Below are 18,901 nucleotides of genomic sequence, written 5' to 3'. Positions count from 1 at the left end.
TTAATATCTTAATATAATACTACATCGGTGTGAAAGGGTTCCCAGCACTGCAGCCAACCAATACTCAATTTACAGCTCTTCGTTTTTTTGCAGCTTTGTTTAGTTTGCGAAACTTCTCTGTATTTCATCCTCATCCTTTACTGAGGTCATTCATAAAGAACACAAATGAGACAAAGTTCTTGCAGGAACATCAGTAGGACACTTGGAGTTCCGAATGTGTTAAGATTTGTTAAATTATTTTTATTACATGTGAGTGTCTTACTGGCTGAATTTAGCAGAAACAATTCTTGTATAAGCATCCAGAGTGTCTTAAGGTGGCCAAGACTGAAACATCCATCCAGGCCAGATGAACATGAAAAGTTCCCAACACTCACTTTAACATGTGCAAAGCCATACAGACCTTCCAGACAGTACGGCGCCAGACATGTCTCTGTGAAGTACTGACTGGAAGGGAGGTGCTATGAATACAATCACTGCTTCTGAGATTTATACACATCCATCATCTATGTTTAGAGATTTGTTTTCCACACCACATATGTGGGTTTAATACCAAGTAAGAAAGTGTCACTCATTTGTAATGAAACGAAAATGACTGATGACTAATCTACAATCATTCAACTATCCAACCCGCTCAAGTCTCACAGCAAGAATTCCTAAAAAGGCAACATATGACAAACACAATGGAATAAACGCAATGATGCACCTCATGTCTGGCCTCTCGTTAAGTCACCACATTTTACAACCAGCTAGTTACCAGAACTGACATGCTGAGTGTTTAAACCCCTCATCCTGATTATATCATTGACACAATCATCTTCAATATATATATATATAATTTTTTTTTCACCCCCTATTAGTCTGTTTACCCACAACATTATCCATCTGTTCATAACACAGATTTCCTCATATGAAAAGTGTGGTGTTGGAAATGTGGAGCCCACAAACAAGCCTCAAACTGTTTATGATTGGTATCAATCAGAACAGCTGAGTGTTGGCAATAGAAGATGAGGCCTGTATTTGTTTTGGTCACCCTTGTTGTGTGTAGCGTTACATTTGTTTGGGGATAAATACTGTCGTTTTCACTCCTGCTTGTTGAGACTGACTCATAGATCTAAGTATTATATGCAAGTCTTTTCAGCTTCACTAAATGCCATCGCAGTGAGTTCATGTGCTGCAACAAGTAGTTTTTGCTAGAGAGGATTTTAGGTTTGGAACATGTGTGGAAATATGTTAAACAGTCTCTACATCTCCTGATTTCGAGTTTACCTCACATATATAACTTAGTGTCACAGTTAGAAAAACCTAAGCTGAACTGCATCATCGACACTGCGCTATGTGGGAGTTGTTTAATGAGATGTGATTGACTCTGGCGTCTCCTTGGCAACATAAGCAAAGCAAACATCGACTGCTATCAGATTCAGATTCTTATATGGTGACGTTCTGATTGGTGGGAGGAAATGCGTGACATCAGTCTTTTTTCTATCAGAGCCCTGCCTGTTTCAAACAAGTGAGATGAGCTCAGACCAAACCACAAGTACAGAAATCTGTCACGTTTAGGTAACCACTACAGTTCTTACTTTGGCAGATCATGTCTATGTAGTGAGCCCATCACTATTTGTTAGATGCCAACTGAGAAACATGCAGACCAACCAAACCTTCTTCCTTCCATCAATAAAAATCTGAATATACTCTCTATGTCTGACGACAGTTTCATTAGTTCTTAAATATGGTTTGCGAGGGAGTTTAAGAAATTCGAAGCTTGAGGCAGACGAAGGGGTGTAATGTTAGAGACAGCAAAGATTGTGTTGGGACTTCACCTGAATCTCAAGCTCTGAGATCTGTTGCTGGAGTTCAGCCATAGCAGCAATGTTGTCAGCTTCTCTCAGCCTCACTGCCATCACCTCTTCCTTACTCTGCAGAACAACAAAGATTATTTCAACAACAGTCCTACTAAAAGGACCCCGGGGAGGCGAAATGATAAATTGCCAGTATGAAAACACGTAGTGTGCAACATTAGTGTATTTCCTATCTGTTTGAATCTTGCCGAGGGAAATTCCTCAGAGACCTTGAGCATTATAGAGAGCGTTTCAACAGAAACAACAGAACAAGTCACTTCCTCCGTCTAGATCTGGATTATGAGCTCATCAATTTTACATGTCAACACAAACTTCTATTTATATTTTGCCTCAACACAGCTGTGTAGTGGTCTGTGCACACAGTGCTCCGTGCAGCAGATCAACAGCAGGGTTGTACCTTGCATTCAATCTCAGCTTGTCTCCGCTTGATTTCTTGAAGCTGCCCAGTCAGGTCTTTATTTTGCAGCGTCAATGTTTGCACACACTCCTGGAGACAACGACTCTCCTGCTCCGCCCGTCGCAGCTGGTTACTGTGAATCTGATTCTGTGTGAGAACAAGTGGATTAGTGACCAACTGAATCTAAAACAAAAACTGTGACAACATCTGATGAACTGTCTGCACTGCTTCATATTTGTTGTCACACGGTGTTTAGCACAGATGACTGATGCCCTCTAAAGGACGCTGCGTGACATAACAGGTAGAGAACACACTTCCAGCTCATTTAATGTGTATTAAACAATTTGTAGATACATATCCACCAAACTAAGTATAAACCTTTCATTTCCTAGGATTACGGTATTATATACATAGAAAAGCTACGAATCGGAAATGCAGTACACATCATCAATTTGATGACAGACATTTAACGTGTTAAGAAAGCTAGTGTGACTTCTGACCTGTGTCTCCATCTCCAGCATCCTCTGCCGCGTCTCTCGCAGCTCTGCCTGGGCCTCTGCCTCACGCAACCTCACGCTCATCAACTCGTCTTGCATCTCGCTCAGCGCGTTCTTCCTGGGGCTGTCCTTCCAGCGACCAGCTGTGCGTGCCAAGTGACGCTGAGGAGAGGCGTTACAGTCAGTCACCTTTCCGCCACGTTTTGCACTTTGAAGAAAATGTCCAACAAAGATAATGTGTTGATCACATTGTCCTGTGTGCTGACATGTGCTCACCTGCCAGTGCTCTTCCAAGTCTCTGACTTGCTGCCTCAGCTCTTTGAGGCCGGTCAGAGCCTCCGCCTCTCTCAGCTTCACACCTATCAGCTCCTCTTGAAGACGCGCCACGTTGGTGTCATCTGGTAGAGATGTGTTCCTCTAAGGAAGGAGTGTAAGGATTATATGTTTTAAAACTGCAGCAACATATGTATATGGATGTAAAAAAACAAGCCTGAAGCAGTGCATCATGCCTGAGGTAACCCACCTTCTCCATGTCCAGGATCTTGTCCTGCATTTCCTTGAGGGCACACTGAGACTCCGCCTCCTTCAGCCGGGCCTGCACCAGCTCTCTCTCCAGCTGCAGGACCGACTCCTCAGAGTACCGAGGGGCTCCCTTCTACAACAGGACACGTGTGTGAGTACAGACAGTAAAACATGATATTTAATGAAGAGCATTAACCTCCAGTAATGTAAATCATCCCAATCCATCAAACATAATATAATATTTTTTCTTTTTAAAGAAAACACAACTCCCAGCCTCTTTACACTCCTTTTTTTTCCCTTTCACATTAATAATTCATGTCTGCTCATTGTGGAGTAAGATGGCAAATTATGTAAAACATTGTAATGCCTCAACATTATCATGTATTTGCATCATCAATAATTAACAAGGTCGATAGATATGCAGCGAGAGGATTCTGTGAACAGAGTGCAATGTGTGAAATCTACCAGCCTGTAAAGACAGCTGCTTATAAATTCATGAATGCATTTCTGAGGAAGCAAAAGAATGTAAATGGTGGCTGTAGTACTCTGTGTCCCAATTTGAATTCATGCATACCAAAACAGATCATGACCCAAAGCTGGTGTGAAGAGTGAGAAAAGCCCTGTGCTCTCTCTGTTGCTATATGCTAACTGGGCAGGGGGGATAACCGTGATGCACCTGAACTGTGGTGAAACACATTTTTACAGGCCCAGGTGTCACATCTAGCACACCAAATGGTCTTGAAATTGTCAACCTGATGTTTCAGTACCGCACAACACAAACTGATCTGGGAAACATCCCAGTCTTAAAGTCACGGCGGCTCCTGTCCTGCAGGATCTGAGCCGGTGCAACCTGCCAGCTGGGGACTCTGTGGTCCTCCTTACCGCGTGTGGCTGCTGCTGCTGCTGGAGCTGCCTGATGGTGTTCTTGGCCTGCTCCAGCTGAGCACTGGCCTCCTCGCTCTGCTGTTTGACTGTGGCCAGCTCCCGCTTGACCAGGTAGTTCTCCTCGGCCTCCTGAGCTCGAGTCACTTGTCCCTTGGGACATAACCAATCGAGGAGGGGTGGAGTGAGCACGACAAAGAGTGAGACGAGAGGGCGGGCAAATCAGAAGTGAAGACGAGGGATTGGGTTGTCTAAGGACATGCTTGTTTTAGCTCTATCAATGTGTGATTTATAGTTTAATTCCTTAGTTCTCTTCAGCATGATTAGTGACTCCCTCACTTTGTTTTGCCACTATGTGGTATTTCATGCACTTATCCGATACGGTAATCAGCTACAGTCAGAGAATCATTATAGTCATCAGATTCTGCGTCATTACTGTGTCCCTCATTGTGCTACTCATAAGCATGCAACGCTACTGAGAGAGAAAGAGGAAAAAAGAAAGGTGCAACATAAGTAATAAGGGTAAAGAGAAAATGAGGATTATACCTGGATCAATCTATCTGCCAAGGAAGCACTTTCCTACAAAACAGAAATATCAACAAGAGACAGCAGAGAGAGAGAGACAATCCAGGGGACAGTTTAAAGCACACAAAAGAACAATCGATTGTTTAAAAAGAAAAAAATGCAATGATCCTTTACCCTCCACAAATATTCGTTTAAAGACTACATATACTGATGTTTGCATTCAAGGGTGGAAAAGGAACATTGCATGCAGGTGTGGTGAAAAAGGTGCAAATAAGCTGGTGACAAAGTGAAAAATGAGGCGGTGCTGATGACACAGTGACAGGTTTCAGACAGGAAAAAGCACAGGACAGCGCTACATCTAGCTGAGAGGTACGTTTGGTGCAACAACAGCACAGTGATAGTGTTAGGGAGCTATGTATTGTTTCACCGGGGTTTGACATAGTTTATCATGCTTTTTGACATTTCAGTTAGTAAAGAGTTAAATGATTCTGGGAGTTTCGGTGACAGAGACAGGTCGGAGAGCAGCAGCCTCGAGCTGGTTTTAAATAACGCACTCGATTAGATCAGTGTTCCTCCCTTCAGGCGAACGCGGCGGAGCAGACACCTTTTCTATGATGGCAGACCTCATGCATGGTGCCTTCACCTGCAGCAGTAGTGCCCGTTCCAAGAGACGCAAAAAGGTGCAGAATGATACAAACTGTGCAACTTGGCATGCAGTGCTTTGCATCAGCTGTCACAACATCAAGCAGCCACTTTAGCATTCCACACAGGCTGGTTAAAGTCTTCAGTGGTGCCTGGTGAATGTTAAAATTCACCACAGCAAGTTAATCGAGCCACACAGTCGCCATGACTCCAAGACAACCTCAAGTCCAAAAACCTGGCTCCAGTTGGAAGCTCCTATAAATTCACCATACTATACCAGTCAACCAGCAACTGTCTATCAGATAAATGGACTTTCAACTAACACAGCCCAGTTAGTGAAAGACAAGACTCCATCATTAGGAGGAGATGCATGATGTATGAGCATACACAGCCAGGTGGGTTAATGTAATGTTGATGAGCGGGGGAGCGACGTCTGTTTGGTTGCTCTGGTGACAAACACTGATGCACTTACTTTCTCCAGCGTGTCAATCCTCTGCTTCAGGAGCCTGTTTTCTGTCCGCAGCCTCTGTACAAACAACATATTATAAAATCCACATTTAACTGAGTAAACACAACAGAGCCCTCAGGACATATCTTTAAACATTCAATGTCCACGCACCTTTATCTCCACCTGCTCCTCCATCTCTTTAGTTTTGATTGTAGTGTAGTCTTTCTCTAACCTTGAAAAATACACAGACAAAAGCGTAGACAAGAACATTAGTGTCGGTCACAAAATGAAGACATAATCGAATTTGTCTAACCAAAACCAATTAAAATCAACTTTCTGCATGATTTAATTTACAGAGCAACAATTTCCCCCAAAATAATTTCTTGGGAAAAAAGATGAATTAACTTGCAGAATAAAGTCTCCAATTGTATTTCCGAGAGTTTAAATTAAGCTTTGCTTTCAAAATAATTAAGTTTATTATTCTCCCTACAATTGGCACCAAATTACCAACTAATTTCTAGTAAACTTGCAAGGAAATGATTCGGTAATTGCAGAGTGTGACTCAACAAAATTGAAATAACAAAATAACAAATACATTTATAGGTTTTGTAGTGTTAATTGAGAATTACAGTGTTCTTATGAGTCTAAAATGAAATCAACATCACAAAATCGATGCTGACTGACGTACACAACTGAAACAGTTACAGAATAGCCTGGGAGTTACATTTTCAAGTGAACATGGGAGCCCAGAACAACAAAGATTCATGAGCTGCAGTGAGATGAGTTGCCTGCTATGTTATCAACATTTCCAGGGTATTGTGTGAATATGAATTTGTCAACAAGAGGAGAGGTTTGTAGATGTCGAATAACTGAAAGTTGTGCTTACTTTTTCATCTTCTTGGCGTTGTATTTAACCTGATAAGCAGCCTGGATGACCTTGTCTGGTCCACTGTCAAGCTGGTGCGGGATGACCCTCTGAAAGTGCTGCAGCAACAGAGGAAACAAAGGCAAGTTAAGTGCTGCACACCCATAAACGCACCCTGACGTCTGAGTCAGGTATTTCTCTGACCTCAAAAGCACTTAATCAAATGTCAGCATGTTCTCAGCTACAATTTGGAAGGACACATGTTTCAATTATCTGGGTGTGGTCCAGGTGTGTTCCTCGAGGGTGCTGCATATTTCAAACCAGAAATCTGAGCTGCTTGAATGACAGGTTACGTTGAGGTTGTGGTGATTTACCTGTAACATTCCCTCCATGTCGAGCTGGATGAGTTCAGTCTGGTTCATCTGAAGGATGGCCAGTCCCACACGGAAAACTATCTCCAGACCCTAAAGAAAGAGGTTACCAGTAATTACGGAGGAGTCAATGTGCTGTTGAATGTGTTTTTAAATGGACTGACAATTAAAATGCGCTCTAGCAGGTCTCAAGGGAGTAATGAAACGACTCAAACTGGGACTGTTTAATGTGGGCGCTAGTGTTTGTGTTCTCCAACAGGTGGCGCTAAAGGATAACCTTTCAATGACAATCTGTATTTTAAATGTGGTCATTCTCAAAGCAAACACTTTAACAAGTTGGTTTTTTTTAGATTTCACATCTGCATTTTAGACCATTTTCCGCAGGCTATTCGCACCACAGACATACAGTTGATGCAAAAGTAGGACAGTCATCTGATCCTTTCAGGTCACAAACATTGGAACAGGTTAAAGTAACAAGTGCAAGACTCATAGATAATACATTGGGAGTAAATACAGAAAATAAACATAAGTAAGTTAAATAAAACCAAGCTAAATAAATAGAATGACAAATATGCAAACTCTTTTAATACATTTTTTACAGACTGACACATGTAAGTAGATACAGGATGTAATATTCTTTTATCTAACCTCACACATGAAGATGTCAAAGATCCTCGTGGCGACGGGCAGAGGGAAGGAGGTGAGGAAGATGGTGAGAAACCAGGAGGATGCGTACATGGAGGTGTGAAAACTCTGAGCCTGGAAATGCATATGCAGCTCGGGGAGTTGCTCCTGCAAGGTGGAAATCATACGGTTTTACACTTTTAACACTGTTAACACTGTACATGACGATATTTGGACAGTTCTGCTACAAAGAATGAGGCATCTACCTGGATCATGTACTCAAACTGGTACATGCAGAGTCCCAGCTCAGCCATACTGGGTTTGAAGAGCTCTCGTAGTCTGTAGTCTTGCATCAGCTTCACAAACACACAGAAAGCTTCTTCTTCTGGCATCTAGAAACAAAACAGGACCACAACTTCAAATCTTTCTATTAATCACGAAAGATGTCAAGGTATTTGCTGGGAGCCGGTAAATCTGTGTGTGTTTGTGCAGGTGAGGACGGGATTATTACCTGCATGAGCAACAGTCCTACAATGAAGGCACTCCCTTGACAATAGCCAACCTCTCGGTCAACCAGAGAATATGCCTGAGGTGGAAGAGATTAGCTTTAGTTTCACTGATGGTCAAGAGAACAAGTTTCAACGGGAGTTTCTTTCCCAAACAAGTGAAAATCCCTTTTTTGTGTGATCTGTACACACGACTATCAGTTCATCTTTATACAATCATGTTCCTCAAACACAAACGGGAATTTACCTTCATGACGTTGAAGAGCACTTCCTGGCCCAAGCTGTCCTTCTCTTTAAAGAATTCGTGTTCGGGGTAAGTACGAGCGATGTCTCTGCGAATCAGCTTCTCGCAGGGTGACGTCATCTTCAGCAGTTCAGAGTATTGATCCTTGATGGGCATATTCTGGGCATTGCACAACAGCTGCCACACTATCGCCCGAAAGTGGTGAGGAACCCCTTTTCTGACAAGATCCTATGAGAAAAGAAAAGAACAGGTACTTCGTGAAACTGTCATTAATCTAACTAATTTAAAAGTATTAATTGGGAATTTAAATGGACATTTGGGGACCGTCTTAGTGTAAAAAAATAACATGTCAGCTTCCCATGGAGAAAAAGAACAGACACTAGCATTTCTAACAAGATACAGACAGACAGGCTCGGTTCTTTAGTATTTATCTTCCCATTTCAGCACAGTGTGCAACTCATAATAATACGATTTCCACCGCCAAATATAATCTTGTCAGTGAGGCACTTTTTACTCTTTCCATATATCACTGCTGATACAATTTGGTTAAGCAATTTCCTGTGCTGACAGGGAACACTGGTCTTTCCTGCGGTGATGGGATTTTGTGTGTGTGTGTGTGTGTCAGTGTGTATCAGTGTGTGTGTGTGTGTGCATCTGGTCAGTCCAGGGTGCATCTGGAGCAGAGGTCCACCCACACAGGCTTTCAGCAGGGGATCCTTCTCCCCTCTCAGAGGTTAGACAAGACAAACCAAGCTTTGTGCTGGAACAATGCACCACCTCATATCTTAACTGTATGTGAGCGAAAGCTGCTTTCTGAGACACACCACTGCTTTACACTCATGCTTGGTGACAGGCTCCAACAGAGATATCATGTAAATCAACAATGATTTCAATGTGTTGTGCTTTTCAGAACGTACTTGGTGTAGCTGTGCAGAAACATTTCAACATTGCATTGACATTCAGCCAGATTTCTACTGAACCTTGTATATTCCTCTTCAGCAGTGGCGGTTCCAGATGAATCATAACGTATTGAAAACATGAACACATCAGGGGTTTTGCTGACAAGGACAGAAAAGTCAACGTTCCTTCCTTCATGCAACAGAAACGAGGTTTGTGTGCGAGCTAACGGGAAGAAAACATCACATTTATGGAGGCCTCAGCAGTTATGATTAATATCCCAGGCTAGCTGCAACCATCTGGTCATTACAACTTCTGTTAGTAACACCCATGCATGTTCACAGGTCCTTCACAACACTTCCCCTTTTATAGATGAAGTGGCAAGAAAAACAGAAACCCTGCCCCTGCAGAAAAGGTTCTGTGTGCTTTGCATATGTGACTTTATCAACACTTTCATGCAACAGTAACTTGATGTCTGCATCTGTTTTTACATGTAAACAGGTGTTAAAAAGTAACACAAGGTCGTGCTTAAATGACAGCCTGGCTATCAAGTTAAAATAACGTATTACTAAAAAAAGTCACCCATACCATTAGTACTCAAGTAAAAGTCTTACAGTATCTGATATTAAATGTATTTAAGTACCCAAAATAAATGTGCTGCTTTGGCTCTGATGCAGCATGCAGCCCCAAAGTAACTGGTAACTAATGTTAATGCTGTAAGAAATCCATGTGTCTAATGTTGTTAGGAATGTAACAGAACCGTCCAAGTCATAGTACATTCCAATCTCTGCATGTGCACGTGTCACCATGACTGTAACGCTGCAGTTTCAAAGCTAAACACTGAAACAAATGGACCACAAACTATGCTTCCTGTTACCGAGCATCCAGGAATGTTTTGAGGTGACACGATCTGGTCACAGCTTTAAACTTCTGCAGCTGCAACAGGCGGTCAAACATTTGGAAGCTACAGTTACCCAGCCAGTTCCATGACTTGTACCCGTCATTAGAATTATCCAACAAAGTGCCAGTCAGTGTTTTCTTTTTTTCTGGTCAATGTGTTTACAAAAAAAATCCACTGTTCATATGCAGTTCAAACCAAACTGCCTCTGACAGTGACTGAGCCTGAAGTTATCACAAGACCTCAGAGAGTAACTGTAGAAACAAGCACCCTAAAATTAGCTTCAAATGTCAAGAACTTAAATAACAAGTTCAATGACAACACCGCAGGGTCACCAAGGACAAAGATAGCCTGAGAAATTATTCCTGGACCAAGTAAACATTCAAACAGATAGGACCATTGTAGCATTCGGGCCAGAGCTCGATACAAATGCACACATGTATCACAAGATAACATGTTGGCTGGAATTCAACCTTCTTATACAGTTTAAGCCCCATCCAAAAACAGTGGCATTGGAGCTCCGGTTTCTTTCTTCTTCTTCTTGTCTAATAGGCAGTTATCAAAAATGTATTTCACCCCCACGACTGCCTTAACCTCGTCTTCAGTGCCCAGGTCAAATGTGTCTCAGTAAGCTGTTACAGCAGTCGTGTCTCAGTAAGCTCTTAAGTAGGTCTGCACGAGACTCGGCGGTCACTTCACAGGTAGACTTGTGCACTAGCCTCACCTTAAGCTGCTTCTCTTTCTTCTTGCGCACCTCCTCCCACTCATTGACAATTCGTCCCCACAGGATCCAGGTGTCCTCCTCCAGGTGAGACAGGTTGGAGGAGGCAGAGGAGCTGGACACCAGGGAGGAGCCACTGTTTCGCCTGGAGCCATTCATGGAGCGCAGCGACTTGCTGTCCGTCTCCAGTAGCCTGTAGGAAGAGGTAGGATGTCGTGTTAACACTGTGAATTCACAGTTAAGAACTGACAGAAATAAAAACAGATCCTTTACAAAAAAATATGATAAAACTGATTTGAGTGTTGCACAAACACAATTTGGTAATGTTTTCTTCCAGCGTTGTCTTGACTATGCTCCAAAGTGTAAACTGTTGCAGTCTTTCACCAATTACAAGATACTGACTAATTTAATTTGTCACTCTATCATTGTCCCTGTTGGTGCTTTAAAATGTCAGTATGAGAGATGTGTGCAGTTAATCAACAAGTCGATTAAAAGTTGGCAGCAGAAACACTACTCAATTAAAGTTATTTGTGCTCAAGTTAGACAGTTTTTTTTAGCGTGTTCATACTTTCAGACTGGCTGACGAGTAAGTTTAAGTGAAAACAGGAAAACCACAGTCTGCTAAACTAACATCTTTATGAAACAAGCATGTGAATCTGAACAACATGAGTCCTAATGGAGGCATCCTGGTGGCCTCGTGATCAATTCACATAACATATAACCATCTCTGGTTCAGCTTGGCAAGTGACCATTGTTGCATCTCCTATTCTGCTCTATCTCCATGTTTCCTGCCTGTCTCTATGTTGTCAACTGTCCAGCAAAAGCAAAAATAGCACAAAACCGTATTTATTTTAAGCGTTCTAGCCCATTAGCAGCCTTAATAACTAAGCATAATGGCAGCAATGTTTACACATGAATCCAAGTTTTTACTCAACGCTTGCAATAAGATGGAAAAACGTATTATCAACATGTTAACAGTGTTTATTTTATTCCTTTTATTGCTTCTTGTACTGAATCAGCTACACATTGAGCGAGGTGTTTGAGCAAAGTGGTTCAATCCGTCATGGTCTAATGTTGTTTAAAAGAGAGGTAGTGTTCCAGGAAAAGCATTAGATACTGATAGCACTGCTTTCCTGCTCACCAATCTCAAGACCACAGTAGAAAGAGAAAACGCCGAAAAATAGTGTACATCACCAAACACACACAGATGTGCTGGAAGAGTGCAGGGGTGCTAATGTGAGCAGGATAAATGTAGAATCTGTGCCAGACCATTTGCAAGCTGTGGCTGAGTCAAACTGACGAAACCACATCCAGTGTCAAAATCAAAGCAGCCCACATATCTAGGGCAGTGCTAAAAATGGGGACCTTATTTAAAAAGCCACTCTGCACTAATGCATTACAGCTTTTAAGACTGCAAAATAACCCACTGCATCACAGTGACTGCCACAGAATGATTAGCAGTCAATGAGCAATTAATTTCCCTCTCCAGCTGTCGAGTCTCAACACTCACACCTGATTCAAAAATAGCCCAGAGTCAGATTAAACAACAGCTTGACTTTATCCTGGCGTATTTTTGCAGGTAAGAGTTAGACGAGTTTGAATAAAATTCACCATAAATTAAGATTCCAGTTTTCAACAAAACAGCAAAAGAGAGATATTCAGTTTGTTACAAAGTTTGGTTTCGCAAATCTGTAATCAGTATCTTGAGTTAACCCTCGTCCCAAACGAATCAATAAAGGGTTACCCAACATCTCTAATGCTGTCTCAGTGTGCAAAGCTTAAGGGATCTACTGGCAAAAATAAAACATCATAATTATAACCATGTTTTCATTCTTGTACAATCACCTGAAACTAAGAATCATTATCGTTACATCTATAGAGGAAGCAAGTCCGGTTCCACAAACTCTACTGTAGCGCAGAACAGACAAACTGAACACCGACTCGACTAGAGACGAGCTTTTGTGCATTTAGTGGATAATATAGAGGAGGGTGAGGAGGATGTTCAGTTGGTTCTTATTTGCGACCTCCATGCCACTAAATCCTACAAACTAGACCTTTAAATGGCTGAAAAAATTCCAACGAGTCTGTTACATCATCAACAATGAATCCACTGACGGTCAGTAAGATATTTTCAGACTAATTATGTATACTTCATCCATGGCTGGCATTTAAAGTGCACTGAGTGCACTGGGAAGCTCACGCAGTGTGTTGCTCAGCAGGTTAATCTTGCACTGTATCACTCTGATCAGTTTATCACTGGAGTTAATGACAGTGACCTGATCAAGGATCAGCATCAGAGAAAACAACCTGTACAGCACCGACGAGCTCGTGACAGACACACAAAGGTTCAGACACCTGATCTCGGAAAAAAGCCGGGGCCTCTCCACTGAAGCCCGTGACGTCACTGTGGGTGCTCCCAGAATGGCTAGGGTTACAGCCAAATTTGGGTCGAGTGGGAGGGCGTGCAATGGACGACCAGAAAGACCAGCCTGCCACAGAGCTTTTTCACTAAAAGCTGAATAAAAGGAACATATCATGGCTGGAATTTGGCAGGAATTGCCGTTTTTTTTCCAAGCATTTCAGTTACCTTGTCACAAAGTGCTATACAAGGTAAAGTACCAAGCTGTGCAACACATGAACCTGAACATACTCCCATCTCTGCTAATAATTCACCAGTAGACAAACACAAAGTCTGGAGCTTCAAACACAAGATATGATTAAAACTACAAAAGAATCCGTTTTGGTCAAACAAAGTTTACAGTGATTGAACATTTTATTTTTGAATTTAACTTCAAACAAGAACAAGTAGCCAAACAATTAGAGCTACATTATCTTTCAAGTGAGTGGCTGATTTCAACATCATGTCCTCAAGTTGCAGTTCATTACAGCAGGAGAACAACTCAAAACACTCGATACTCGATACTCTACGTCTTACCAAGATAAACTCATGATGAATTCCTCATGTCTCTGCTTTTCAGGATCTCTGGAGTGATGACATGCCAGATTTACAGATTTCAGCAGTCAGCATGTAACTTCCTCGTCTGTGTGAGGCTACTGAACTAGTGCTCATTCCTTTTATCTGCTCTGGAGGGTACAAAGGCCTCAGCAAACACACAAACACCTGGTAAGCAATTGCAGTGAAACACCCGAATACCAATGTCCTCCCTCATGTTGTTGCACCTGTCTTGTAAACAAAATGATAAGAACTGTGTGTTTGGGAGATATCAGCGAGTTGCTACGGGGAGGTTTAGAAAGACGAGGCTGCATTGTCAGTCAGAAGCAAAGTGTGGCAGCAGAGAAATGTGTCTTCTGAAAAGGCCCAGCTGTGTGTTGGGGTGGAGGCAGGGGTCAGAGGGCAGGTGAACTATGAGCTCCACCACAATATGACTTCTGTTCACCAGATGGGAGTCTGCTCAGAGCTTTATAAAGCACATAAGGGAGAAAATGAAACGTTTCCCTGGTTGGGTTTGATCTCCCTTAATGAGGGAAAGCATCACAACAAGTGCCACTTGGCATTCTGGAGCAGTGGCCGTTGTGGGCGTAGCGATGAGTCACCGATTTCTGCATTCAACAGAGCTTTGCTGTCTTCTTCACCGGAGTTAACAGTGACACAATCCCGAACGCTGAACTGCATGCTTGGTTTCCATGCTGACACAGAGTGCACTAGCCATGGGTGAGAGTCACAACGGAGGAAGAATTCACTAAGTTGGCAACAGAGGAGGTGTAACGTCATCCTCTAGCAGTCCTTTAATCTAATGTGAACAATGAGCACACAGAGTACATCTCACTTTTCCAACGACTTTTACTGCTCAATGTTTGGCTTTTCTTACCACAAATGGGCAATGACTAAAAGTACCCTTCTTTTTGTAGTATACACAGTAAGATATACACATTGTAGAGTTAAATGAAAACTGCTCAACTTAAGGGCTTCTGGGTCCTGTTCCAAGAGGCAGATTAACTGACTTATCAGCTCAATTTACATTAGGAAAACCAGGAAACACCTTCAATCTTGACCTGTTCTTGGTTTAACGTACTTACACACTTCAGATTAGCCAGCAAATAAGCCCAATATTGTGTGAACTGGCAATCTCTGGGGCTTAAAAATGAAGCCAATGCTAAATATATGCAGTTCCTCGAATGGCCACTTGAGGCTCGCTCCAAAAGCAAATCAGTCATGATAAAACCGCATGTTTACAGCCTGGTATACAAAACTGTTTGTCTTTATAGCTAACCTTCCCGTTCTTGACCACAACACGTGGGGTGAATATTTATAAAGCTCGCCTCAAATGATATTAAGGCTCAAAGTTATGCACAATTAAAGACATGGCTTCTTTGAGTGAGAGATTGTCACTAGCCATCAGTAACTAGGCTCCACTCAGCCTAAGCCGTACCCACACTCCACCTCCTTGCCCATTTTTGGATTAGCCAGGAGTTAAGGTGGAGTCAGGGTTTGCCAAGATAGCGACGCCTGAGCCACCACACTGAGCTTCACAATGGCTTTTCCGAAACTGATGGGTGACGCGACAGAGGTTCAGGTTTCACACAGTCTACTACCAACATGCAAGTACATCTGGCTTGCCACCTCACAGAGTGTAATGCTCAGAACAAGACAGGAAGCTGTTAAACTTTTCGACAATTTTAGAATTCTTCAGGATATCCCACTAAGTACAGGGCCTCTCAGCCAATGGAGACAGTCTGAAATGAGGATAAAGCCCAGTGAGCCAACCGGCACACACACAGACACACAGAGGGAACAACTACATCAAGGTTACCAAGGGCTAGGTCAAACACCCTCCCTAAAAAGACAAACAAGCAAATGAGTGACTCAGTAATAGTACATGAAAACTGACTCACGACTTTGCCTTCAATTGAGCAGCACATGATGACAAAAAGAGGTCAAACCCATAAATAACAAAAGCTTAAAATCTTTAATGATCGGTGAAACCAAAAATCCTCCAGAACCAGACGAACTGGAGACTACTAAATTTCCTTCCATCTGATCTCTTTGTATCCTCCAGTTAGCTGGCAAGTCGCAACCAGTTGGACATTACTCTCCTGTCTGTGTAGATCAGGAGGGGGATGGTGGGGTCGTGCACAATGGAGGAGAATGATCATAATATAATATTAAGATAAACAAAGGTTATATCTAAATCTTTATATAGCTTTATAGGACAGTTTTGTAGTACGCAAGTATTAAAATTAATACTCAAATCAAGAAAAGTTGAAGAAATCAGGCAGTGTCCAGCGCTATCACATTTCTGAGCATGCTAATCTGTCTACTGGTGACAAGAACAAGCTGTACAGTGAAGTGAGTGGTGAGCAGCGGGGTGAGTATCCACTCTATACCTCCCCACGTGCAATCTGAGTGGCTTCCCTCAGGACTTGCATTCAGGTTGTCATGCGCTGGGTCAAACCCGGTCAAACTCTTCAGCAAGATTTATTATTAAGCTTCTTGCGGGTTCTTTATTTATTATCTGCTAAAGCTTTTTTTAACTTCCAATTGTTTACAATCGTGATGAGGTAGACGGTTGTGATGAGTGATGATGATGTGTTAACTGTTGATTATAGGGCTTGAATAGTTGATGCATCTTTTATGTTTCTGATTTATCATGTTCATAGTTTTTATGTAATATATGCGTTTCATATTTTAAATGCATGTACATTCAGTGTTGGAAAGTACATGTATTCAGCTTGAATACAAATTTGAGGCACTTGTACTTTAATTGAGCTGTTCCCTTTTCCGGAACAGACAAGGTTGCATGTACTCTACTTTATACTTTTAACTAACAGAAACACCAGAAACAAAGCAGAAACATTTTTAAATGTATTTATTTAATCCAATCAGAAAAATACTGGATCTCAGATTGGATAATCGTCCAGTGCCATAATCGGATGACCTATAATGGCATAAAAAAATACCTGTAAATCTATGTATATTTACATTTACATGTACTTTTAATGCATAACTGCATTTAATATCAGATAGGTCAGAGACTTTTACTTTCAATACAATACTTTATTTATCATGTTTTCTGACATTATGTTGCCATGTTAGAAGAAAACTGAGAACCAGCAGCGGCCTTAAGTACCTCACGATAATGATCATCCAAACAACCAGAGGAAATACTCAACATGTTCCCACATTTTTGCATGTTTAAAACACTTTAATCAGTCAGTCCTTCCGCCTGTAACCGCAATACACACAGAACTGAATCGGTTCCTGAAGTCTCTCAACAGCCTCAAATCAACAATAATTAAGTGGATGGGCGGGAGAAGCCTCAGACACAGTCAGCTTACCTGTTTTGCTCCTCGAGCTTGGCGAGCAACTCCACATCATCAGGACTGAGCTGCGCCGGTGAGGACGGCGAGAGGGCAGGCGAGGACAGAGATGTAGAAGAGGACGTGGTAGTGGTCTGCAGGGACGTGGGCGTGGCCACCTGACTAGCCATCTGACTGACCGTGTGGGACACCGAGTTCTTCACCCATGAGAGAGTAGAACTCAGCTTACCAGCAACCTTGTCTGTCGCCACCTGCAGAGGATGGAGAGCACCTCTTAAATCTGTAATAGCGTCTCAGTAATAAAACGTTATGTTTAGCAACAGGCTGAAGTGAAGAGATTTACTCTCATAGGACAAACAACTACTTAACTCATCTAGCTGTCAATTATCTGAAGCTTAACTTGTTAACACTGATCAGGGCTCAACGATAGTGAAATTGTCAACTGATTATTGGCCTTTGGCTGCCAACAGTGACAACCACAGTGGCAAACATGAAGCATGCACCCAAAATAAATGAACTTTTATTGTTCGTTGCATTAATAAGTAATTATTGTTGTTACAGTCTTAACAAGAACCAGGCAACTCTGCAAGTAAGTTGGAAAGTTTACTGGTATATGCACAATATCAGACAAAACACAAACTGCAGATATGTTTTTTTGGTATCTGTACAAAAGCTTTTAAATTTTTATCATACATGTTTTCAAGCTGATGGTTGACTGCACAGTATCTTAACTACTCAAAACATAAAGGTTACTAAAATGTTCCTTTTCAGCAACAAAAAGCCGAAGCCCAGTTGCCTGTTAAAAACTTTGAATACTTGGATACTAATGTAAGCATCTAATTCCTTTCAGAACCACGACTGAAAAGGTTTCATCATTCTTTTCTGCAGCTTCTGCACCGGGTGAACAGAGCCAGCAGTCGTTATCATTTGGATCGATACCGCTGCTTAGCTTTCAAACTCAGCATCAGCAAATGAATTTGTTCAGTTCAGTTTCCACAATCAATACTGTAAATGACTTGCTCATTTCCTAGTAAGAGTTTTTTTAAAAGGGATTAAATAGCAGCACTATAATCACGTCAATTTGTTAATCAAAAAAGGATGATTATTCCATTTGCAGATTTTTGCTCAGCTAGATATACACATTTCACAGTTTACTTGAAACTTCTTCCCATGAATTACACAAGTCCAGACTACTGTAGTGTTTTCTGTCACATGTAATATTTCTTCTTAACTGGGGAAAACACCACCACAATGAATCACAGCAGATTCTCTCAGATCATTATTTGACAGACAGGAAGTTACATTTTTATTTTCATGAGATATTAAATGGCAACAGCATTAAAAAAAAAGGCTACCATGTACTAGTGTGGTCAGAAATATCAATATACGAACACACATCGATACTGAGCATTTTATTACTCTCTCTTCTCTCGGACATTGAAGTTAGAAATTCGAGTATCGTGACAACACTATGGTGTACTTGGATCAGTGCGCAGCTATGGCCAGTCTACATAAAAGAAAGGCCATAAAGACGATAAGAAATGGTTGCATATCAATTATGATTTCCAAGTAAGGCCAAGACAAAAGTGAACTGATATACATTCCTACCTGCTATTCCAAACAATCCCAAATCATTGTTTTCAAGTCGCTAACACACTCCTTGAGGAAATCCAGTGTATATTCATCAAGAGAACACCACTAATCAAAACATGTTTTAAACTGAAATG

The 18,901-nt window shown here is 41.7% G+C and overlaps 2 protein-coding genes across 13 annotated transcripts in view; one reads left to right on the top strand and one right to left on the bottom strand.

Annotated features, from left to right (window-relative positions):
• The window catches only part of c11h1orf146 (chromosome 11 C1orf146 homolog), a 48,897-nt gene extending 39,480 nt beyond the window's left edge, over positions 1-9,417 (top strand). For all 6 annotated transcript variants that reach the window (XR_003986010.1, XR_003986007.1, XR_003986009.1 and 3 more), the window contains 5 exons: positions 2,772-3,180; positions 3,289-3,423; positions 4,105-4,268; positions 6,693-9,112; positions 9,379-9,417. The gene's annotated coding sequence lies outside the window, so the exon portion shown is untranslated. The remainder of the gene's footprint in view (positions 1-2,771; positions 3,181-3,288; positions 3,424-4,104; positions 4,269-6,692; positions 9,113-9,378) is intronic.
• Positions 1-18,901, bottom strand: part of evi5b (ecotropic viral integration site 5b) — a 33,988-nt gene that overhangs the window by 7,807 nt on the left and 7,280 nt on the right. For 3 of the 7 annotated variants that reach the window (XM_030434061.1, XM_030434060.1, XM_030434059.1), the window contains 17 exons: positions 17,193-17,425; positions 10,899-11,088; positions 8,383-8,607; positions 8,141-8,215; positions 7,896-8,021; positions 7,654-7,797; positions 7,009-7,098; positions 6,656-6,753; positions 5,941-6,001; positions 5,794-5,847; positions 4,701-4,733; positions 4,155-4,307; positions 3,274-3,405; positions 3,027-3,167; positions 2,754-2,912; positions 2,254-2,400; positions 1,818-1,913 (listed from right to left, as the gene is read on the bottom strand). In XM_030434061.1, the coding sequence (XP_030289921.1) occupies positions 1,818-1,913; positions 2,254-2,400; positions 2,754-2,912; positions 3,027-3,167; positions 3,274-3,405; positions 4,155-4,307; positions 4,701-4,733; positions 5,794-5,847; positions 5,941-6,001; positions 6,656-6,753; positions 7,009-7,098; positions 7,654-7,797; positions 7,896-8,021; positions 8,141-8,215; positions 8,383-8,607; positions 10,899-11,088; positions 17,193-17,344 (2,076 nt within the window). In that variant the 5' untranslated portion in view covers positions 17,345-17,425. Of the gene's footprint in view, positions 1-1,817; positions 1,914-2,253; positions 2,401-2,753; positions 2,913-3,026; positions 3,168-3,273; positions 3,406-4,154; positions 4,308-4,700; positions 4,734-5,793; positions 5,848-5,940; positions 6,002-6,655; positions 6,754-7,008; positions 7,099-7,653; positions 7,798-7,895; positions 8,022-8,140; positions 8,216-8,382; positions 8,608-10,898; positions 11,089-13,830; positions 13,935-17,192; positions 17,426-18,901 lie in introns of those variants that run through there. The other 4 variants (XM_030434062.1, XM_030434065.1, XM_030434063.1 and 1 more) reach the window with 3 other exon arrangements.

The sequence above is a fragment of the Sparus aurata genome, chromosome 11 (genome assembly GCF_900880675.1).
Source record: "Sparus aurata chromosome 11, fSpaAur1.1, whole genome shotgun sequence".
Classification (NCBI taxonomy): domain Eukaryota; kingdom Metazoa; phylum Chordata; class Actinopteri; order Spariformes; family Sparidae; genus Sparus; species Sparus aurata.
This window is presented reverse-complemented; position numbering and strand designations above follow the sequence as displayed.